General features: G+C 36.0%; 1 protein-coding gene across 2 annotated transcripts; it reads right to left on the bottom strand.

Moving 5' to 3' along the window:
- Positions 1-2,125: 2,125 nt before the first annotated feature.
- Positions 2,126-23,149, bottom strand: sin3aa (SIN3 transcription regulator family member Aa). 2 transcript variants are annotated; one of them, XM_079858465.1, is made up of 21 exons: positions 23,090-23,149; positions 20,663-20,872; positions 19,025-19,210; positions 18,811-18,917; positions 17,677-17,959; positions 14,471-14,716; positions 14,226-14,378; positions 10,240-10,395; positions 9,941-10,030; positions 9,716-9,834; positions 9,322-9,532; positions 9,095-9,211; positions 8,768-9,006; positions 7,862-8,045; positions 7,194-7,776; positions 6,845-7,014; positions 5,439-5,612; positions 5,262-5,354; positions 4,151-4,245; positions 3,813-4,008; positions 2,126-2,562 (listed from the first exon to the last, which is right to left on the bottom strand). In XM_079858465.1, the coding sequence occupies exons 2-21, from the start codon at positions 20,840-20,842 to the stop codon at positions 2,332-2,334; spliced, it is 3,813 nt and encodes a 1,270-aa protein (XP_079714591.1). In that variant the 5' UTR covers positions 20,843-20,872; positions 23,090-23,149; the 3' UTR covers positions 2,126-2,331. The 2 variants fall into 2 exon arrangements, with proteins under 2 accessions (XP_079714591.1, XP_079714592.1); XM_079858466.1 differs by lacking the exon at positions 23,090-23,149 and adding an exon at positions 21,413-21,489.
- Between the last annotated feature and the right edge of the window lie 1,520 nt (positions 23,150-24,669).

Here is a 24,669-nt window from a genome sequence, read left to right as displayed (position 1 = left end):
GCATAATTTCAGCTTCACTTATGACTTTTTAAAGCAATTTTTGCTTTTCATCTTATAATTTCGACTTTTTATCGAATGGATGAATCTGAATATCAGTCACATGTATAATGACACTTTTTTTTTTTTTTACACAAAAAATAGAAAATGTTTCATTTTTATTTCATTATCTCACTAAAATATATTAAAATATATTATACACTATAATACATTTTCTACATAACAAAAACGGTAGTTATTAACGTAATCCATTACATTACACATTAATGTAATCAGACTTTACTTTTGACATAACTCGTTAATCACATTAAAATTGAATAGGATAATATTGTACCATATTGATACAAAAAATAAATACACAAAGAAAATATATGTTAACAACATGAAATGCATTAAACATTACATAATTAAATGACTCACTGAGTGAAAATTACAGTATTAATTGTGTTCGCCAGGAGTTGATTCGATATTCAGTGTTGCAATGGTGAGAAAACATTTATTGAAAGTGAAAAGATTTCTGTAAATCCAGTGGTCAAATGCTGTGTGGCCTCAATTTTCCATGTAATCATAGTGAATCAATTATGAAAGATTTACTGCCATTGTGGGAATAATATGTAATCATGTAATAAATCAAAAAGTAACTAGTCTGATTACGAATATTTAAAAATGTAATATAATTACAAGTACTTAATTTTTGTGTCTATATATATATATATATATATATATATATATATATATATATATATATATATATATATATATATATAAACATTAATCACCTTGTTTCTAGAAACAATAGACTGATAGAAACTCTGAGCATTAGATCTCAGAGGCTTATCGCCCCCTGGAGGCCACAGAAGATATAACTACAGTCCGATTACCAACAAAACATGAAGCATTTCAGCAAATATATGATGCATGTTAGAAGAAAAAAGAACGAGCCAGATGTTTATGCTACAAATGTAATTTTTATTAATTTAAATATTATGCAAATAAAGGGTCTATAATGATCCACAGAAAAGACATGCTTTGAGACTCATTTTTAAAATGTGTATATATATTTATATTTAGATTTGTCCAGCAGAAATCTATCCAGAGTGGAGACTGAAATCTCTGACAACGATAAAGAAGACCTTTACATTCATAAGAGTTGTGTCTGCGTGTGTTTGCCAGAGAGACACAGCTGAAGGTTTTATCCAAAAAACGGTCAGTGATAAAAGTGTACAGAAACAAGATCCATTTTCAAACTTCAAAAATTAAAATGCTTTTTTTTTCTTTTCTTATAAAAACATCCATTTCAAAAACAAGAACCTGGATACATTTCTACTTAGCAAATTAACATTTTTACTAATAAAAAAAGAAAAGGAAAAAGAGACAAAATAGAAATAGAAAAGGAAACGCACAAAAGGAGAAAGAAAACAAACCCGACCTTAATAATCATCTCCCTTTGGTAAAATCTGCAATAAACTGTCTTGCATTTATCATTGTTTTCCATGTGGTCTTCGCTTCTTTCTCCCCAAACGCCACAGTAAAGCACTAAACACAACACACTTCTGGCATAAAAAGGTCTGGCGATATTTACACTGTATTTACAAAACTGTAGAACTGTGTGTGTGTGTGTTTCACAGGTCATGTTTGCTGTAAGCTGGTGTACGGTGCAGAAATAAGTGTTTTCTGATTCATATCATATCTTATCTTCACGCAGGCCGTAGATTTTTATTGCTGCCGCATTTATATTTTTTGCCTTTTTTTTTTTTTTTTTTTTCTTAAAGTAAAAACTGAATTTGTTCAGTCTAATATTACAATGCAAGATTCGCACCTCAGATCTTTGTTCTCTTAAATGATGTGGCAGAATAAATCTCTGGAAGTTACGCTAAAGTTAAGTGCACTTATGCCCGAAACCCTTTAGTTGTGTTTTCGCAAAAAGTCTTATATGTTTTCCGCCACAGATCTACTCAGATCTGCTGCCTGTGAAGTTTTAATTATCAAAAACCAGGGAACACACTTGACTGGCGAAATCCGATATATATATATATATATATATATATATATATATATATATATATATATATATATATATATATATATATATATATATATATATATATGTATGTATGTATGTATATATATATATGGGCTGGTTTACTGCAAGAGCTGTGCTGATTGGTCCGGGCTGGGTTTGACTGACAGGTCTTCAACCCCATGTTTTTTGGCACTGGGAGACCTGCGTTTCTGCAGGAACAGCTTATAAAAAAAGGACAAAAAAACACTGTTAAAAATCTCACGTGGGTCGGCGTCACATGACACGCTGAGCTCCGCCCCTGTCCGCTGATGTCACTGGTTCTTGTGGGCACTGCCGTACTTGACTCTGTACTTATTAACGCGCTGGAAGTGAAGGATCTCGGGGTCACAGGTGGTGGTGCAGGGCAGTAGTCCCTCCCGCCCTTCTCCCATGAGCCACTTGCTGGTTTCAGCAGCCATGTCTCTGGTCACATGCTCCTTCGCCCAGCGCTGAGTCCAGGCGTGAAACCGCTGGTGCAGACGCGTGCTTACGCGCTCGTGAGACTGAGAGAGAGAGAGAGAGAGAGAGAGAGAGAGAGAGAGAGAGAGAGAGGAGAGAGAGAGTGAGAGAGAGTGAGAGAGAGTGAGTCGCTGTGCTGAGCTCAAGGTTATGATTTTCACAGCCAAGACATTTTTAAATGAGAAAATTCTTTTTCAATTCTGGGATATAGCTTGACAAAAACTCTAATGTTTCAAATAAAGATATTATTTTGTTGATAACCAAAAACAAGGATACATTTATATTGCATATAATTGCAATGTGTGAATGTATTTAACTATATTTCTTATATATAAGATTAATATAAATATTAAGTATATAATAATATATATAAATAATATTAATATCCTATAAATAATCCAAACAATACTATTAATATAAATAATGGGGTATAATGTATATATATAAAATAAAACTGAAACTAAAACCATAAACCATTAATTACTTGAGATTAAATAAACGTTAAATGAAATAAAATATATAAAAAAACAACCTTTAACTTATTTTCATTTCAGCTAGATGACAAGGTATTTCCTATTTTCATTTAGTTTAACGATGTACTAAAAAAACTAAAAATAAAATTGAATAAAAATGAATAAAAACGAAATAGACATTTAAAAAAACAAAAACAAACTTAGAAACACAATAAAATTACCTAAACTTTAACTCAAATTTAAATAAATGCATATATGTTATATTTTTTTGTACAAATAATTTTTGCATTTTTATATTTTTATATATATATATATATATATATATATATATATATATATATATATATATATATATATATATATATATATATATATATATATATATATATATATATATATATATATATATACACACACACTGCAACATTAACAAACTACAAACAATATGCAATTTAGTAAAAACATTACCAAGCTTAGGCATTATGGGTATCACTTTGTTTAAATAAAAGGGGGATATGCAGGTTCATAGATGTGCTGATTCTGGAGAAGGATATGATCTCATAAATATTAAGTTTATGCACAAATAATTTAGTATGATTTTCTTTATTTTCCAATTAGATTTTAAATACTCAAATGAACATTAAAAAGAGTCTCTCAAAAAATGCTTCCTCTGTATTAGACACATTCCTGTTGTGGGCGATGGGGCCACAATCAGTGTTGGCCAAAATCAAAAACTGGGATTGAGAAACTGTCATTTGTGTCATTTGTCGAGTTGTTCTTGGTGTGTGTGTGTGTGTGTGTGTGTGTGTGTGTGACTTTACCTGGTGGGCTCTCTGCAGCGCCGTGCGTCTGTACATGTAATCTTCTGATTTGAAGACATACACCATTTTATAGGAGTTGAGTTTGAACATGCACTCCATCTTCATGCTGTCCGAGCTTTCTTTTCTACCTCCATCCTTCACCTCCTTCTCCTGAGACTCACAGTCACGCTGACACTTCCGGATCCGCCGCAGGTTCCTACAGAAACAGAGGAGGATGGTGATGACAAACCAATAATCATAAATGAGCATAAACCTCTATGAACTTCTCTGCTGCATGAAAACAGTCGGGACGCTGAGATTCAATCATTGGTTGCGAAGTTCAGGGGTCACAAACACACCTTGGCAGGAACACAGGCTTCTGAGACAGATGATCCCTCACGTCTGGAGATGTGAAATCAGCCGACAGATACCGCATCACGTAATCCGACCAGCGCTGCACACGTGAGCATGACAACAGGGAAAATTAATTACATTTTGAACACATTTTATTAAACCATTTTGTTTTTAGAATAACAAGCACTGAACAGTGTTATTTTAGTAGCGACATGCCATATATATATATATATTTTTTTTTTTTAAGCTAAAATTGTAATGAAAAAAAAAAAGACCTATTTAAAAAATATATATATATTAGGGTTGTCAAACGATTAATCGCATCCAAAATAAAAGTTTGTGTTTACATAATATATGTGTGTGTATGGAGTATAATTATTTTCTATATATAAATACACACACATGCATATATATATTTAAGAAAAATGTGTTATTTATATATAAAATATTTATATATAATATAAATTATATATTATATAAATATATATACACAGTATATACATGCAAATATTTCTTAAATATATACATGCATGTGTGTGTATTTATATATAGAAAATTATTATACACCGTACACACACATATATTATGTAAAAACAAACTTTTATTTTGGATGCGATTAATCGTTTGACAACCCTAATATATATATAAATAGTTCTTATTTTTGAATTTTTTCTTTTTCGTTACAATTTTAGCTTAAAATCTTAAGTTTTACAAATTTTCTTGTGCATTTTTTTGTTGTTTTTTTAATGTCTATATAGTTTTAATTTACTTTTAGTTATTTTAGTACATCAAGCTAAACTAAATAAAAATTTGAAATATTGCTTGAGCAACTAGCTGAAATAAAATGATTTAATTTTATTTCAGTTCGTTTTTTTTTATTTTAAGTAATGAAAATGCTTTAGTTATTTATAATGAATTAAAAATGTTCTGTTTTTATTTATTTATTATTTGTTTCTGTATTTTTAATTTTTATTATTACCCAAGTTAAATGTTTTTAATTATGATTCTATTTTAAAATTACTACAATAATCAAACTCATTACAGACAGACCTGCAGAAATCGATGCAAACGTCTGCAATTCTCAGCATGATCTGTGAATCAATACGTGAAGCTCACCTCGATTTCCATTGGCCCCTCCGAGTTCTCCTCCTCCGCGTCCAGCAGCTCCACACTGAGCTGAACATTCCCTCGGTTCTTCATAAACATTAACTAGAGTGAGAGAAAGAGAGATTAAAGACTCTTAATACTGTAAAGCTTTCCGTAAGGCTTTACTGTTGCTGCAGCTACACTTACCTTAAAGCAGTTCTCGTCGGACATGAGCTGCTCGGCTTTGCGCTGGTAAGACGTTTCCGCCGGTGCCCTGGTGCTCTGTGTGAGCAGAGATCCACCTGTGGCTGAGTGACTGCTCTCACTCAGGTACAGTTCTGTGACCTGAATACAGATCTCCTCACTCACTATGTGCTGTAGCTACAATAATAGACAGAGAGAAAAGGAGATTTATATATTCTAAAAGGCTTTTAATATCGTTAAGAAATCCATTTTCTGTGATCTAATGACACATTACACTATGAAAATATTCTGTAACTTAGAAATCAAAACTTCTTCAAGTTATAAAGTTCTATAAAAAAATGATATAACTTTATAACTTGAGGAAGTTCTGATTTGAGATTTATACATCATAGGAAAGCTGAATAAATAAGCTTCCCATTGATGTATGGTTTGTATGTATATCGTCACTTCATAAGGCCTTTATTAACCCCCTGGAGACGTATGAATTACTTTTATGATGAATGGCTGCATTTTTTTTTTGAACTTCAAAATCTCGTCCCCCATTCACTACCATTATACAGCTTGGAAGAGCCAGGATTTTTTTAAATATATCTCTGGTTGTGTTTGGCTGAAAGAAGATAGTCATATACACCAAGGATGGCTTGAGGGTGAGTAAATCATGGGATCATTTTCATTTTTGGATGAACGAACCCTTTAAAGCCATGTTTATTTCATCTGTCTCTTTATTCTATTGTATTTATTTGTGCTATAGTTTGCAATTTGTTTATTTGTCTTATTTTATTACTGTTTACTTGTCTTTTTTTTTAATGTAGTTCAACCATTCAAATAAAGCCTCCATGTTTAAGCTATTACAACAAAATTACCCAAATTATCCAAAAATTATGAGATAAATTATCTGTATGGCAAAATATATGGCAGTTTTCCCCTTGGTATCGAATATTGATATTTTCCAAGGTATCATATCGAGGTTAAAAATTCCTGTATCGTGACAACACTATTGACATGCAAAATCATTATATGTGACCCTGGACCACAAAACCAGTCACATGGGTCAATTTTTTTAATGTGTTATGATAGGACAATATTTGGCCGAGATACAACTATTTGAAAATATATCAATATTCGAAATATTGAGAAAATCGCCATTAAAGTTTTTCATTTATGTTCGTGATTGTGCTGTATTCACTCACAAATATAAATGTTTTATATATTTACGGTAGGAAATATACAAAATATCCTCATGGAAAATAATATTTGCTTAATATCCTAATGATTTTTGGCATAAAAGAAAAATGGATATTTTTGACCCATACAATGTATTTTTGGCTATTGCCACAAATATACCCGTGCGACTTGTGACTGGTTTGTGATCCAGGGTCACATATGTAAGTGGGTTTGGGTAGACGGACCTGTCTGACTATGTTCTGGATGAGTTTGTCCAAGGTGAAGGCGATGTAGGCATGAATGGTGAACATCTCTCGGAGAGAGTCCTCGTATTGAGATGCCTCCAGATTCCCATCCAGCAGATTACGCACCATCTCCAGGAACGCAGAGTAATAATCCTCCACTTCTATGTCCACTGAAAGATATCGAAAATGACTTGAAATCAGTCCAAACAGCGACATTCACCACACTTTAAAAGTCAACATAAAATAAAACCACAGCTTACTTTCTTAATAAATGTTCCTGGTCTAATTATGCACAATTAATCAGTTATCCTGATGAAAACTAATGTTTTAAAAACATTTCTTTACTCACTGGGCTCCTTCAGGCGCAGCTGGATCGCGGTGTTTTCGTTTTTGTCTCGCTTGAGTCCGAGCACTTCCCTCTCCCACTCGCGCTCCCTCAGGTCCTCTTCGATCTGGCGTTCGGCCTGCGTGTAGAGCCGCAGGAGACGCGAGCACAGGGTGTGGTGCAGCCGGACAAAGATGTACCAGTTGTTATTCACATAGAACAGATTGTACGCGTCCTCGCAGGAGCGAAGCCGCTGAGCCGTGGATGTGCTGAACAGCAGTTTGGTCTTCGTCGGGCTGCCACTAACTCCTCCTGCCAGCCCGTTGTGCTTCTTCGACGCCCCCTCGTCGAGGTCCACGTCTTCCTCATCGTCCTCTTCCTCGGCGTCCGACAACACCCCTCGCTGGGAGAACAGCATGTCGGGGATGAAGTGGTAGATGATCTGCTTAATCTTGTACTTGTCCTCTTTGTTGATACTGCTCTGGCGTTTCACGTGGTGGATGATGAGCGCAGCCGCGTCCTCTAGAATCTGACGGTCCTCGTAGGTCACTGTCAGTTGAGGCCCAATAACAGATGTGTTGTTGTCTTCCGAAGCCTGTTCCTGCCGCTAAACAAACACACAACCATCAGTCATGTCTCTCTGAGAGAAACAAACCCTTTTAACTGCCTCTAGATGATAAAGAGCATCTCACCTCATCAAAGATGCTCTCGATCTCGTTGAGAAGCGTTTTAGAGCGCAGCACCTTCGTGTCGTTCTGCTTGAAGTTAATGCCTTGGTGGTCCAGAGATTTCAGGTAATATTTTTCATTCTGCTCTCTCCAGATCTTGTTAAAACCCCTTTGAGCTTCACGCCACTCTTCCTCCTTCAGCTTTAGCCTGAGACGGACATGTGATATTTGTTAAAATAACTGGATTACAACATGTAACAAAACAATAACAATAAAAAAAACTTTGTGCCATCTCTAGATAATGGAAACAGCAAATTAAATACAAATATTGGTTAAAAAAAATGATGAGAATCTTTTAAAAAGTTTCTATTGTATGTTTTAAATGCATTTTTGAAAAACCCCCCACACTTGTCAACCACTAATTTTAAATAAAATAAAATATATCCAATGTAAAAACACAAACCTACTACTGCTAAATAAGTGCTGGGGCAGTTTTGTAAAACAAATTAGTTCAAAAAAAAAAAAAAAAATTGGCCAACCACAAATTTTTGATAATACAATATAATACTTTATAATATATTAACTACTTTCTGCACAAAATATTGGTAAAAATTTTTTAAAAGAATCTTTGAAAAAGTTGTGCATTTTTGAAAACCCCCCACACTTGTCAACCACTAATTTTAAATAAAATAAAATAAAATATATCCAATGTAAAAACACAAACCCACTACTGCTAAATAAGTGCTGGAGCAGTTTTGTAAAACAAATCAGTTAAAATAAAATAAAATTGGCCATCCACAAATTTTTTATAATACAATATAATACTATATAATCTATTTCTTAAATACGTTCTGCACAAACAACACTCTGAAACCGGAGTAATGTAGCCCTTTGGACGGATGCTCATTTATATCGTTTGTTCTCTCTAACCTCTTGAGTACAATGGGAACAGACACTGCTGGATTCTTCTTCAGTCCATCGATGATGTCCAGAGCTTTGTCTCCATATATCCTCTGGATGGCTTTCCTGTGGATGATCTCAGAGCCGCCGCCCAGAGTGTTGTCCAGTCGGAATTTCGCCTGCTCTTCCGCAGACATCCGAGAAAGCTTCTTCTGAACCGACTCCAGAACACGAATGGTGGCCAGGTTGGTTTCCAAGACGACATCCAGCTAGAGGGAGGAGTCAACAACATCATCAGTAAGGATTACGCCGAGAAAAACCAAGCAGAACCGGTAACCTTGTGTGTGGAAGTCTCACCTCGAATCGCTCGTCCTCACACCTGTACATGTGTTCTTCATACTGAGTCTTCTTGGAGCTCACAAAGGTGGAGTCCTCGGACCAGGAGGGGAAGGAAACCCAGGTATTATTCAGCACCTGATGCATCCACAAAGAACCAGCGTAAATAAAGAGTTTCTTACATAATATGATGCATTTCTGAGTCAAACAATATTCAGTGGGAAGGTGATGGGTTTTGGCTCTCGCACCTCTCTACAGAGTGATGTCCTCCCGGTACATTTGGGCAGCTGGTAGCTCTTGGGTAAAGCTCTGTAACTAGAGCCCAGACGCTTGCATGAAGCGTAGTCAATTTCCATGGCAATTCCTTCAGTGGCTCTTTCTTTTGGGTACGTCTCCAAATGTGACATCTCCTTATATCCAAGGAAGTTCTTAAACCAAGTGAACAGCTCAGGAAATTTGCTGGGGGAAAAAAGGCTAATTATTGGCAAGAATCACACAAACTCTATACTGCAAAATAACTGCTGGGTGGCAGCTTTGTTAAAAAAAAAAAAAAAAAAATTATGTTTTTGTAGATAACTGAGGGAAAAACACTAGAGGGCCAAAAAATTATACACATAAAATTAAACTTTAAACTGAACTTACCCCAGGAAGGGAACCACAAGCTGAACCAGCTCAGCACGAGAAATTATTTCCTCATTAAAAATGATTAGGCACCGGAGGAAGTTGTCATAGGCTTCAGCACTTCGCAAAGCTTTCCGCACCTAAGAACCGATAAATAATGTCAGTCAACATTGGAAATATTAACTTTTGAGATGAAATGACCTGCTTATTAAATCAACATCACTACATTAAACCAGAGCAACTCACTTTGTCAAAGAAAAGAGATTCTGTTCCTCCGCTGTGTTTGCCAGCCTCAGTCACCAATGAATCTTTCATATTCATTAACTTGAGCTTTTTCTAAAAAACAAAAAAGGGGAAATCAATTGAGAAATGAAGAAAGTTATAACAGTTAAGTTGTATCAGTAAGAAAAAAGGGTGACATTAGGTGTCCTTGAGTGCCTTGAAAGGCGCCCATAAATAAAAGGTATTATTATTATTATTATTATTATCTCAAAACCGATGAAAATCATTCAATATAAATGAAATGTATTTCTATGGAGTGGCACCTTCACAGGTGGGGTGACGGCCGTAGTCGGATGTTTGTATTTCTGGCAGCCGTTCTGATTGGGCCGCTGCTTGTTATTGAGCTGCGGTTTCTTGACCGCTCCACCGGGATCATTACGCATAGCTTCGGCCTTCTCCGCTGCAGTCTTCCCCAGCAGCTAAAGATCAAAGCAGAGCTATTATAGTTTAACTAAAACTAAAACCATAAAAAAAAAAAAAAAAAAAATTTTTTATCGTTAACTGAAATAAAATATTAAAATTAAACATTTCATTTTAGCCGGGGAAACATTTGCCAAAAAAGAATATTTCCCATTTTAATTTAGTTTAATTTGCACTAAAATAACTCAAACTGAAATAAATATTAATAAAAACTATATAGACATATTTAAAAAATAAATAATAAAAATTACACAAAAATAAAAACTAATTTTAAATAAAATATTAATAAAAACTTTCATAGTATCTCAATGATACTAAAATAACAGCAACAGTGTGAATAACCATTAAAGGGGCTATATGTAAGAATTGATCTATTAATCGCTATTATTTATTGCTAATGTGTGAACAGCTTGCAACAAAACTTAACCGAGCCCTTTCACAACTTCCTAGGTTGTCTTTGAAAGCCCGTAGACTGATTTTTATGTGAAGGACTCTTTTCACATAAAACGTTTTTACCAGGAAAATAAAATGTGACGTTTACATGCGCTCCTAAAAGCCTCTCTTCCGTTCAACGACACATGAAGTGAATGCTGAAAGAGCTATATGGTACTGTAATGTCAGTGTCATGCAATGAAATGGGATTAATTCAAGATTCATAGCCAGATCTATAGACTCTATAGTCTCAAATATACTATAATATAATTTTATTTACCTTATTAGTTGACATGATGCCAGTGAATGGCAGAGCTTGTGCAAACATTTCCACATCGCTACGATCAGATGCTTCCTTAACTACTGCTTTCTCACCGCTGTAATTTTTGCTATTGAGTGGAAAGCGCTCATCACATATTCATCTGAACGACGCTCTCAGCAGTGTGGACAGTGCCTGGATGTTCATTAACAATATATCGCTGCAAATTAAGGTATTTCCAATTTCTTTTACCCCGTGAGTGTATCAGGGCCTTGAATCACGTTCAGTCTCTTGTACATTACATGTGCAAGAGCAATAAGTTGCTGCCTTCAGTTCATTTAACGGCCTCAGATTTTGTTAATAACAAGGGTTTCTAAATTATACATATAGCCCCTTTAAGACATTACTTCGTTTCAATTAAGTTGATCCTAAACATCAGAAAGTGACATCTGTCAGTTATAGAATGTTCAAAAATTGAGAGATTCTAAAACGGGAGTGATGTATCAATCTAGTGGGCGGAGTCAGACATAGGGCTGAAACGATTAGTCGACAAAATATCTTTGTTGTCGAGTAGTCGTTTGATCTCACGTGACCTAATGTAAGGGCCTGCAATATCGCGATTTGACCGCTACGGCGCTGTAGCGCTAGAGTGTAATGCAGCCACACAGCACGAATTATGACGGAGTGCAAACGAATCCGAACTAGCAAAGTGTGTGAAATAGGGTTGTAACGGTATGAGATTTTCACGGTATGATAATCGTCTCAGAAAATATCACGGTTTCATGATATACGGTATTAAACAATCATTATTATTATTTGAATCATCTGCTACAATGGCTCTTAAATGAATGAAAACAGATAGGGTTTTTTTGGTTGAACATATGGTTTATTAAAACAAACTTTTTTAATGAAAAGAAAAAAACTTTTTTGTATGAGTCTACCTTTTGAAAAAATAAGAAAGAAAGAAAAAATAAATTCCCATTTGAACAAACATGTCTAAACAATTGAATTCATAAAACCTTAACTTATTTTTATTCTTAATTTATTAATTATTATTTAAGATAATTATAAGATAGTAGAGTCTTATGAAATGTATTTTATTTCCTCAGAAATTCTGGGTAACTTGTCTGATATAATTTGTCTGGATTCTATGATTTAATACAAATATATTATTGAAAATGCAATCAGATGAAATGTAACAACTTTTATTTGTGTGCATACTCTGCACAACACTGTTTACTAAATTAAAACAGATAAAACACTATATTTCTTAATGTTTAAATAAACTTTATTATTATTTTTTGTTGTTATAACTTTAAGTTAGTTATAGCTATTATATTGTACAATAGTAACATATTTCTTTAAGCTAAATCAAACTTTTATTTTGACAGGTTGTACTAAACACCTATGAGTTTTAGTCAGAGTGTATTTGATGATGATTCTTTTAAATAAAAGCAGAGCAGCTCTGGATATGTTCATGTGTTCACGTCCTCATATAGTGAGTGAGACGGCAGACGCTTTAAACACCATGAGCGTCAGCCATACTTGAGTATGTACTAGGCGAAATGGCGCTGCTCATTCACACAGACACGCAGAACAAGCAGAATATAGTTTTACAGTATAGCAGTTTTTTCCGCTGTATATTAATAGACACACTCATATAGCGATTTGATTAATTGCGCAGCTATATTTTAGATTTATTCATCTATCTATAAAATCGAGCATTTTACGTGACATCTGTTATATTGTAAATTTCCTCAGCAACACGGAAATAATATGGCCTTAAGTTATAAATGGTAAATTTACCATTTATAAATTTATCTGCAGGGAGGGATGGTGTTCGCGAATATGGGAGAACATGTTCGACATATTTCCTCCTTTTGCAGCCACTCTTGGTCCATATTTCTGGACACAACTGGATATCCATCTTCAAGGAAAATCCCGCGTTCGTTTTTCAGATAACCAAAGTATTCCCACACTGCAGATTTTAACTTTGTTTTCGGCGGGGGATAGAGATTAGAATTCGCAGCCTCTGTCTCAGACATTTTCTCTGCTGCACATGTATGGGTGGAGTCTAAGCAGTCAAGTGAAAAGAAGTTGCATATGCGCAGGTGAGATCTGGTTTAATTTTTTTTCCAAAACCGTGGATTAGCAAATGTTTACGATATGATAATCGTACATGCCAATATCGTGATAAATCGCCATACCGGTATACCGTTACAACCCTAGTGTGAAAGTTTCACAAAACTTCAAACCAAGAATGCTGTCGTGTGCAATACATGCAAGGCGAAACTTGCTTTTCACGGGAGCACAACATGCATGTTAAAGCACTTAAAGAGGAAACACCCCTGCACAAGAGGAGCCGGTGAGGGGTGAATGTTCTCCAGCTGGAGCTAAATAACTAGCAGTAAATCTCTTTATTAGAGAACGCAATACTACTAATATTAGTAATAATATTAACAATAATAATATAATTACAGTAATGTGGTGATTTATTTTTGCATAGAATAAAGCTTGATCGAGCTTAGGAGTCAGGGCTGTTTTTATTATTGTAACACACTACAGTCTTTTCACTTGCCTGTATTTTGTTCCATATTCATGAAGACTTACAAAGGAGATGTTATGAAGAATATCATGTCAGTTAATTTTTCATACTGTAAATTAAAAGGTGAATGAGAATGTCTCTGTCAGCTCAATTGTCATGCCAATTTTTTATTTTTTTATTTTATACTTAAAATAATTGCAGATTAAGTTTGTCTGTAATGCATCTGATTCATTTTTATTTTTTTCTATTGAAAGAGAACAGAATATTTAAACAATGCTTAGAGGGCATTTGTGAGTGATTTGAGTTGGACAGAAATCTGAAAACTTAAAGAGAATGACCTGTTTAGTTGGCTCAAAGTTCATTAAAACAACCATTTCAAAAGCTGAAGTCATTTTCTTTTTTTATATTATAGTTAGAATATGTATAACTCAATGTTTTAACTAATTGAAAAAGCTGAATAATCGTTCCAAACGTACTGATTAGTCGGCGAAATAATCGACGATTAGTCGATTAATCGTTCTAATAATCGTTAGATTAATCGATTATCAAAATAATTGTTTGTTGCAGCCCTAGTCAGACACAATCAAACTCACCACAGAGCTGTTGGCATCTGGCAGGAACTGCCCGAACTCTGAGAGCAAATCTTCCTGGTTTTTGAAGAGTTGGGCCACCTCAGCGTAAACTTCCTGCTCGGTCAGGACCGGGGTGTAGCTCCCACCCGCTTCTTTAGCATTACGCTGCTCCTTCTGATTAACAAAACAAGTATTCGAGATATTTGTAAATTGATTGTGAATTATAATTTAATTGGGAAGAGTTTTTAGTGTTTGTCTGGCTTGACCTGGTATTTGTGCAGGATCTCGAGGAAGGATTTGTAGATGTTGGGCTGGCCCTGGAAGCGGTTCTTAATCTTGTTGACGTAGTTAATGGCGTGGTTGAACTCCACGGGCTGGTTCTGCAGTGGTGGTGCGGTCGGCGTGGTGGTGATGGGTGTGTGGGGCTGCAGCGGGGGTGAACGCGGGGAAGCGTACGGATGGATGGACGGATTGGGAACACTGCTCGGAGCCGGAGCTGGAGATTGCAGCGGCTGTACAGAGAGAAATGAAAAAAAAAAATCATTGATCCTGATCAGGACTAAATAACACTAACCTTGGAATAACCTTCTACATGTTTTTCTGATGCAAGACTTTTATTTTGAAAGACGTGTGTGAAAGCTGTTGACTCTTCTGTCAGACAGAGCACATTTTTCCATTCCACTGCGCTACGTTTCCATTGTTTTTCTATGCAAACACGCACTAGGCGGATGTGTTGACCAGTGTGTCTTTTGCAGTGTCTCATGCATGACACAGCATTCTAAAACACAGGTCTCAAGTTAAAAAAAGTTAAAGTTAAACTTCGCATTGTCCTGATTCAGTATCTGCTGTCAGATGAGATGTTGTCAGGCTATATGTCAGAGTCAGTTCTTATGTTATTTTCAATATTTCCTAGTTATTAAAATCAAAAGTTGTGTGTGTTAATATTTAACGGATCTGAGCTAACATGAACAGTTGTATTTTTATTGTCCGATGTAAACAAAGAATAATAATACGGTAACAAATGTATTCAGGAACAGGGAGCGTTATAATAACTTGGCCTATCGTTCTGGAAAGGTTCTCTCAAAGTTATAGACGAATGTTCGTCCAGTAACGTTACTAGAACTTTTGTTCAAAGTTATCAGGGGCCTGTTGCACCAGCTGTGAGGAAGTTACAACTTAGTCTAGTTTTGACATAAATGGGCAATAAGTTATAACCTACACACTTCTAAATATTTTTTGCGTTGCCCCATTAAAGGCAGGGTAGGTGATTTGTTCCAGAAACATTTTTTGCTATGCTGGTAGAAAGTCTCTTCACATCCTAATAGCAATCACTAAGTTAAGTGGTCTAAATACACACATATATACATATATATATATATATAATCTGTGGAAGGCGTATGACCATAAAATGTTCGTCCAATCATTGCATTCGGATACCATGTCCTCTACCTGCCTGTCAACATATGTATAATCATAACTCCACGCACCTGCTCGCGCAGACATCACACGTCATCTGTGCATTTCATGCTATGCAGAGTTAGACAGACGTCAGTCACCGAGCACCGCAAAAGTTACCTTGTTGGGGCCGGTACACACAGAACGTGTTTTTTTGTTGTTGTTAAAATTCTGAGCATCCAACATCATAGTTACGTTGTCAAATACCAAAATTACATAAAAATATCAATAAATTACATAAGTGTTACGTCGTGTGTTAGCTTTGGAAGGATTTGCATGCAGGTGTGATGTACATGTCCATAAGTTTTATTAAAGGTCCCCTACTATGCAAAATTCACTTTTGCATACTGTTTGGACATAAATGTGTGTTGGCAGTGTGTGTACACACCCAATAGTGATAACAATTCACTCACTCCTTTTTTATTAATCCCCATAAATCATAAGCAGTGTCTCCCAGCGACCTGTTTTCAGAATGCGGCTTTAGTGACGTCACTAAAGCCACAGGCCCCGCCCACGAGTGTTGACAGACACTGCCGTTTTAACATAGACCCGCCCTGATCGAGTCCACTGCGAGTTGTACACATCCACCATTGCTGCACTGATGAGAATGTCTCCCAAGCGTTGTAGGTGTTGTGTGGCTGGATGGATGTATTAATCCACATAGCTCTCTCTATTTACTCCCGAAATCTGAGGCAGCCGCTGGAGACGAGGTGCAATTATTTTGTTTTCAAAGAAAATGCTCCCTCAACTCTACCGAAATTAGTTTATGTACTTACGCACTTCTTATACTGTGTTTACTCAGCTCTTACGGTGATTTTCTGGAGTAAAACTGATGCTTCATCTTTTGTGTAAATAAACTTTATTAAACTCATCAGTATATTTTTGATCATCATTCGGACCTGGCAGCAGCAGCTCATTTGCATTTAAAGGGCACACACTAAAACAGCGCGTTTTTCTGAGCACCAAAAAACGACAATTTAAACATGCTGTAAAAAATGATCTGTTGGGTATTTTGAGCTAAAACTTCACATACACACTCTGGGGACATCAGAGACTTATTTTACATCTTGTGAAAAGGGGCATAATAGGTCCCCTTTAACAAAACCTGTGCTGTCTGTGTTTTTAATGTTAAACAAAAGACAAAGATAAAACCACTCACTGCTCTAATTTCAGTAGTTTTAGTAAGAACCAATGTATATTTAAAACATAGAGTGAAGACTATGCAGTGTTTTAAAGTTTAACTCAGGGTTTAATGACTATTTTGACAACTGATTGTTTAATGCAATACTGTGTTTTAAATTGTGCAAATATGCTTGTTCCAGTCTGGATATTCTCGATAGTACATCTCAAAATTGGGAAGATGATCGCGATTAAGATTGTGGATCGTGATTGTCTGTTACAAGATCGTGATATGAAATTTTGGGAAGATCGCCCACACCTAGGCTGAGACTTTGTTTCATATCAATAGTAACAAAGCGTATTGCAATTATTGAATGGTAGGCACACTATAAATAACGTTTAGTGAAGTTTCTTTAAGCATCATCTGAAAACAGCACAGAGTATCAGATTGATTCTTGAGATTTAGATATCTACAGGTGAAACTCGAAAACTCTGAATATCGAGCAAAAGTTATTTTATTTCAGTAATTCAACTTAAAAGGTGAAACTAATATATTAGATAGAAAATTACATGCAAAGTGAGATATTTCAAGCCTTATTTGTTATAATTTTGATGATTATGGCTTACAGCTTATGAACATTTTCAAAATTTCTGAGAATTTGAATTTGGGGTTTTCATAAGCTGTAAGCCATAATCATCAAAATTATAAGAAATAAAGGCTTGAAATATCTCACTTTGCATGTAATAATGAGTCTATATAATATATTAGTTTCACCTTTTAAGTTGAATTACTAAAATAAATGAACTTTTGCACGATATTCTAATTTTTCGAGTTTCACCTGTATATCGGTTCATCAAAATAAGAATCGATAAAAATCTATATTGTGAATGTGAATACCTTGCTTTTGGGCGTGGGTTGGGCGGGAGGTGTGGATGCCAGGCTGGGAGGGTTTGTGTGGATCTGGATCTGGATCTGGTGCTGCTGCGGCTGCACGGAGATGCCGTGAGGTATGATGTGTGGGTTCTCACCGGGCACAGTCACGTTAACCAGGTCATTGTCCTTGTATCTTGTAACTTCGATCTTGTATCCCGGTGGAAGAAATGTGTTAAACCCCATAATGAGATCAGGGTGACCCTTAAAGAGCTGTGACACCCTGCTGATTACGCCCGGGGTGTCAATACTGCAGAGTTAAGAGAGAGAGAGAGAAAAAGCATTTGTAATTATTAATTATGATAAAATATTTCTAAGTGAAACAGAACATTGTGGGAACTAATGTAGGGAAGGCCTTGAATGTGAAAAGAGGACAAGGACACTACATGCATAATGGTTTATATTATGTTTCTCCGCCCACATGGCCTTTTGGGGTCAGTATGTTTTTTTGTTGTTGAATAAATAACACTTTTCATCAGCAAAGATGCATTAAATTGATCAAAAGAGAAAGTAAAGATATTTATAATGTGTTTCAAAAGATTCCTATTTCAAATAAATGTTCTTTTGAACGTTCTATTAATCAGAGAATCTTGGTCAAAAAAAAACAAAACATATCACCTTCTCCACAAAAATATTAAGCACCACAACTGATTTCAACATTGATAATAATAATAAATGTTTCTTGAGCAGCAAATCATCATATTAGAATAATTTTTGAAGGATCATGTGACACTGAAGACTGGAGTAATGATGCTGAAAATTCAACTTTGATCACATTAATAAATTACATTTAAAAAAAAAGATTTATACAGAAAAGTTATTTTAATTGTAATACAGTGATGTTATTACTGTATTTTTGATCAAGTAAGTGCTGCCTTAGAGAGCATAAGATACTTCTTTTAAAAACAAAAACTTACGACCCCAAATTTGTAAGTGTAATTTATTATTTATTTTGTTGTTATTTATGTTAAAAATAAAGGTTCAATTTGTTAGGTATAATAGCATACAGTTCTTGCTGTGGTAACGTGAATAGTGATATTTTACTAGTTCAATAGCATCAACTAATAAAATCATGACAATCCTACATGTGAATAAACTCACCTCTGAGATTTAAACTCTTTCATAATATCCAAGAAATCATTGTAGACCTGTGGCTGATTGCCAAACTGGAGCTTCACCTGGTCCAGGTAAGACAGGGCGTCCTCCACCTGCAATAGTGAAAACAACAATCCAGTTTATCTCGCGCACACAGCTGCCACTGCAGGATCGCATTTGTTAGACTCCAAAACGAGCCGAACACAGCGTCCCGTCCCACCTTGAGTCTCTGGAACTGCTGCTGGCCCTGTGCGGATGCAGAGGGTGTGGGCGGGTGGGCGTGAACCTGCACCGGCGCAGGGCCGTGGGCCTGGACCACTGCTGGACCATGATGGTGAGCCACGCTGTGGACCGCCGGACTGGGAGTGTGACCATGACCACTTGAGCTTTGGGCCACGGTGGACACCTGAAAACAGAAATGGTGCAGAGATCTTATTAATAATGAAGATGTTTCATACTCATAACAAATCCTCCTAACTAGGCAAGAATATTTATTTTGACCTCACTGAAGGTGAAATGGTTCAGATTATATGGGACGCTTAATATACAGCATTGTGGAGCAAGACACTGAAACTTTGTGTACATATACAGTAGTCAACATTTGAAGTGGATCAAAAAAGTTCATCAAAGTTGTCCTAAGACAAGAAAGGGTATTGTTCAAAATTCATGTATAACTTTGATGAAAGGTTTTTGATCCACTTCAAATGTTGACTATTATGTGTGTGTATAATATATATTGCTCCAGAAAATATGAGCGTTCAGCTGGAATTTATATATATATATAAAATTCCAGCTGAACGCTCATATTTTCTGTTTATAGTTTTACACTATGAGAAACAATTATGTTATTTCTGCATTATTTTAGTAATCATTTTTGTTACTTGAAATAAAATAAACTATAAAACACAAACTTATTTAATTTCAGCTAGTTCAAGGCAACATTTCTCATTTATTTAGTTTAACTATACAAAATTTAAATATAAATTAAAAATGAATAAAAAACTATACAGACACATTGAAGAAAGATGCAACAAAATTACTAAAACTTTAACTAAAATTAAGATAAAAAACAGAAAAATAAACAAAAAATATAAAAGTATCTCATTGATACTAAAATTTAAATAACATCAAGTCAAAACGGTAACACTTTATTTTACAGTGTCCTTGTTACATATGTTACATGTACTTACAATAGTATTAACAGTTAATTATGCATAATTACATGCAACTAACCCTCAACCAAACCCTAATCCTACCCTAACTCTATAGTAAGTACATGCACTTAATTAATATTACTCAGTACTTAAATATATAATTACACTGTAACAATGACACCGTAAAATAAAGTGTAACCCACTTTATTTTACAGTGTCCTTGTTACATATGTTACATGTACTTATCATATTAATAACAGTAAATTATGCATTATTAAATGCAATTAACCCTTACCCAAGCCCTAATCCTACCCTAACCCTATAGTAAGTACATGCAGTTGCTCAATATTACTCAGTACTTAAAGTACTTATAATTACACTGTAACAATGACACCTTAAAATAAAGTGTAACCGTTAAAACAAATATAATTTTGGTCTGTTTACTCTGTCACACTCTAGATTCTGGAGTCACTCTGGATTAACTGGATTAAGTGGGAACACATTCCTAGGAGCTATAGACCTTAAGCGCCAGAAAAAAACAATGTCAATTAGACTGGGATGATTTTAAAATGAGTGTTTCGTTCATAAATCCCTAAGACCTTATCTTTGTGGCAATACAAACCTGAAGACAGAACACAACGAGCGCTGAAAAGAAGCGGGGCTGCATAAGCGCTATAATGCATCATGATGGCGAGTTTCTATACCTGGTATGTCTGGGGAACCGGGTACTGTATTCCTGGAGTAGGCTGCATGCCGTCAGCCACAGCCTCGAATACGGCAGGCGCTGGGGCAAGAACCCTGTGCTGGAAGCCCTCGGCGCTGCCGGGAAGCCGGCGTTGTTGTGGGATGAACACTGGCTCCTGATCCTCTAAACACCTCCTCATGCTGTACTCATACTCAGAGGGCACTAAGACCTGAAATAGACAACACAAAGAAACCAACTTATGAAAAAACATGATTAGGCTGTAGTCCAAAAGATTAGCAACAGGAGATCAACTAGTCTAGATGAATATGAGTAATGTCCACAAAATATATATACAAATGTGTATGGTGACTATATACTATGTAAATATACATGAGCAATAGTGTCTGTATATTTAAATGTCCGTGCGGTGTGTATACAAGTGCATACATGTTTGCATATAAATGTATATGGTGTGTATAAGAACAGTATGTGCATATAGATATATATATGTGTGTATGGAGTGTGTATATACATGTGGTTGGTTGGTGTGTGTGCGTGCCTCTCCTGCACATGCATACCAATAATGCTAACTTGCTAACTCGCGACTAAAAGTGACAAAGTTTAGGCAGGAATTTCTCTTTTATCAAAGCGACTATGAAAACTAAAGGTCGGAAGTTTCAGTCTGACAGAAAACAAGCTTATTGAGGCGGGGGGGAAAAAAGTTCAGAAATACTGAATAAAACTGGTAGTTTATAGCTCTGAGACTCACCCGCTTCTGTTAGCTGCGCTTACAGTACAACACAGCTGTGGAAATATCAACGAAATACTAAAACGCTGTGTGAAAATACCGATAAAACACATTTAAAAAACTGAGTTTAAAATCAACTAACGCATAAAATCCTGTTGAAAACAAGCGGCAGGGAGGGGAGGGGCTAACTTGGGCTTTGCACACAGGCTCCGCCCACTCAGTCTCTGATTGGCTCATTGCTCAGGAGACGCCATTGGGTTGTATTTTTATTGAACGTACTCAACTGTCACTCAAACAAGAAATTAACATTGTTCGGGGGGTTGAGCTCAAACCCGCCACTGTTTCACACACGTAAAACACACACACACACACACACACACACAACTCCAAAAACGGCGACTGGCTTTGAGCAACACATCATTTTCTCTTAAACTGGTGTAGCTATCTTAGCTACGTCTGGGCTTAGCTTTATTATAACGAACGATTACTCTTTGTGATATTATTAATAAAATCGCGGAATTATTACATCTGAACGCTTTCAGCAACTTCCTGAACTTCCTTTCTGAGGTTACGTCATTTGTACGCCCCATCAGAACAGTGCTCCAATCAGAATGAGGCATTTCATTAAATAAACGCCTCTTATAGAATTCCTTGCCTCCGATTGGTCAAGCACTCTTAGAACGCGTAAAGCATGACGTAATCCAACAGGGGCGTTTAGGCAGAGAAATCCTCGATTCCGATTAGTCGGGAGCTCTGAGAGGGCGTTATTTATGACGCGAGGCTCATATTGCCAGGCTCCGCCCACGAGAGGCGGGGCTTAAGCCAGTGCCCGGGATTCCTCGCCCCGTCCGTCCGCAGTCAGTCAGAGCTGATGCGCGCGCGTGTATGCGTGCACAGCGTTTCGTCTAAATACGGACAAAACCCAATACAACCCGAAGCAAAACAGCTCAAACTGACAGAATAAACAAGTTCGGACTGATTTTGATGCAAAGCGCTGGAATCTTCAGCATGTTCGCGAGCACTTTAACACGACACCGAACAAAAGATCCGTATATAAACATCATCAAACGTTTATTAAGGACTGATCTTACGATATCACGATTTTAGGATTGAAAGAGCACATACGAATATGACACCACCAACACACACGCCTATTTCATGACATGTTGTCCTTTAGTAATCAGACCCAAAGTCAAAATGGGAACTAAAAATCTGATCGCATAAACATGGACCCTCTTTGCGATCATGCGAAGATCTGAAATGAGAGATCCGATCATACATTACAACACAAACACGCCAGTTGATCTAATATTCTTTGTTTACTGGGAGACTGAAGGGGAAAATGTCTAACCGTGTTTGAGCACCTCTTCCCTCCCCCTCTGAACACCAGACTGAGCTACAGATCTGTTTTCAGATCAAAAACAAGTGCTAAAAGCCCTCGTGAAAGCATCGGACACAAACGGATGGGTTTGTGTGTAATAACAGAGATACACGTTTCTTTGGGGCTTCAGTTGGCCAAAGCTTTGCCCCCTTTTCTCCCCTTACTGTGCCATGATCGAACAAACAGCCCCGATTAATACATTATAATCTCTTGAACGACCAGCCCCTTGCAGAAAGCACTCAAACACCGACAGAAACATACATTCGATAAAAAGAGGACAACATAAATTTGTTTTCTTTTGCCCAGCTGCTACATACCTGCGAAAAAGAGCCTCGCACTCCGGATTCGTGTTTGGAACAAATAGTTGGGAACGCCCCCCTCTCCTCCCATTGGTCTACGTGACACTATGCGTCATCTGGATTTGAATACGACCCGCCAAATCCATAGGAACAGAGATGTACTTGCTTTAACACACCTGTAGTATTGGACTAGATGTTTTTCTTTGTAATCAGTGTTTACTCTGAAAGACACTAGATGCACACAAATATGTGTTATCCGATATTAAATACGCCAAAGTACCGCAAAATAGTAATATTTTAAAATTACGTTGTTTGAATTTAACTATACAAACATAGATGCCATAGATGTGACTGACAGGTACTGTATGCGATTTTAAAGCTTTGTTAAAGGGATAGTTCATCCAAAAAAATTAACATGTTGACATTATTTACTCACCCTCCAGTTGTTCCAGATCATTATGAGTTTTCTTTCTTCTGTTGAACACAAAATAAGATATTTTAATGAATGTTGGTAGCCAGACGATAATCAAACGGCACCCATTGACTTCCAGATATAGGGGAAAAAAATACTATGGAAGTCAATAGATGCCGTCAACCGTTTGATTATCGTCTGGTTCCCAACATTCATTAAAATATCTTATTTTGAGTTCAACAGAAGAAAGAAAACTCAGATTTGGAACACGAGGATGAGTAAATGATGACAGAATTTTCATTTTAGGGGGAAACTTAAAACTTTTTCAACTCTGAGGCGTGAACAACCAGGCTTAAACTTAGGGGGTTTCATGAGGCTTTAAATTCCGCCAGCGTTAGAACACGCCCCTCGTCGAAGCCCCGCCTTCGAAAGGCAGTTTCGCAAAGAACGCGTAAATGATTGACAGATGGAGAGCGTTTCTGATTGGCTAAATGAGCGCGGGCCCCTCCCCTAGTTTAAAGAGCCTACGGTTGTTTGTTTCCCCCAGTTTATGATCCCCCCCTCAACGTTTGTAGGGACATTTTGTGTGTGCTTTTAAAAATATATCAGTTAGTGTTTCCCATTTTTTGTTGTTGTATCTACTTCATCAACAGCAAAATTATATTATACTTGATATAATTTTACATTATCATGAATATTAATAAAAAATAATTTATTAATAAAACGGATAATGTGGGTGAAAAACAACAGGCAGCACAAACATTCTTCTAAGATTTATGCACATAAATTTGAAAACTTGCAATTTTTTGTGTGTGTTATTTTCACAAAGAATAACACATTAGATTAAATCTCTCTCTCTCTATATATGTGGTCCATCAACTGTTCGGTTACCAACATTCTTCAAAATATCTTCTTTTGTGTTCAACAGATGAAAGAAACTCATTCAGGGTTGGAACAAAACAAGGATGAGTAAATGCTTACATAATTCTCCTTTTTGGGTGAACATACACCTGATTAAGAATAACTACATGACCTTTAATCTAGTAATGAAAGGTTCAATCAAAACACTCAGTCAGTATATAGTTTTTTCCCTTCCATTTAATAAACCTAAAACACATGGTTTTGATTTGGTTTTGCTTAAATGACATTGCAGTTTGGACAGCTCTATTTTGAGAATGAGAGACAG

The sequence above is a fragment of the Squalius cephalus genome, assembly GCF_949319135.1.
Source record: "Squalius cephalus genome assembly, chromosome: 23".
Lineage (NCBI taxonomy): Eukaryota > Metazoa > Chordata > Actinopteri > Cypriniformes > Leuciscidae > Squalius > Squalius cephalus.
The sequence above is the reverse complement of the archived record's forward strand: the minus strand, read 5'-3'. Positions and strand labels throughout refer to the sequence as shown.

Excerpts from the sequence above, each read along its gene's own strand:
- sin3aa (XM_079858465.1), bottom strand. The coding sequence starts at position 20,842 with ATGAGGAGGTGTTTAGAGGATCAGGAGCCAGTGTTCATCCCACAACAA. Across the intron at positions 7,015-7,193 it reads GCTGCGCCTGAAGGAGCCCA|TGGACATAGAAGTGGAGGAT; the intron begins GTGAGTAAAGAA and ends GATATCTTTCAG. Across the intron at positions 4,246-5,261 it reads AGGGGCCAATGGAAATCGAG|CGCTGGTCGGATTACGTGAT; the intron begins GTGAGCTTCACG and ends TCACGTGTGCAG.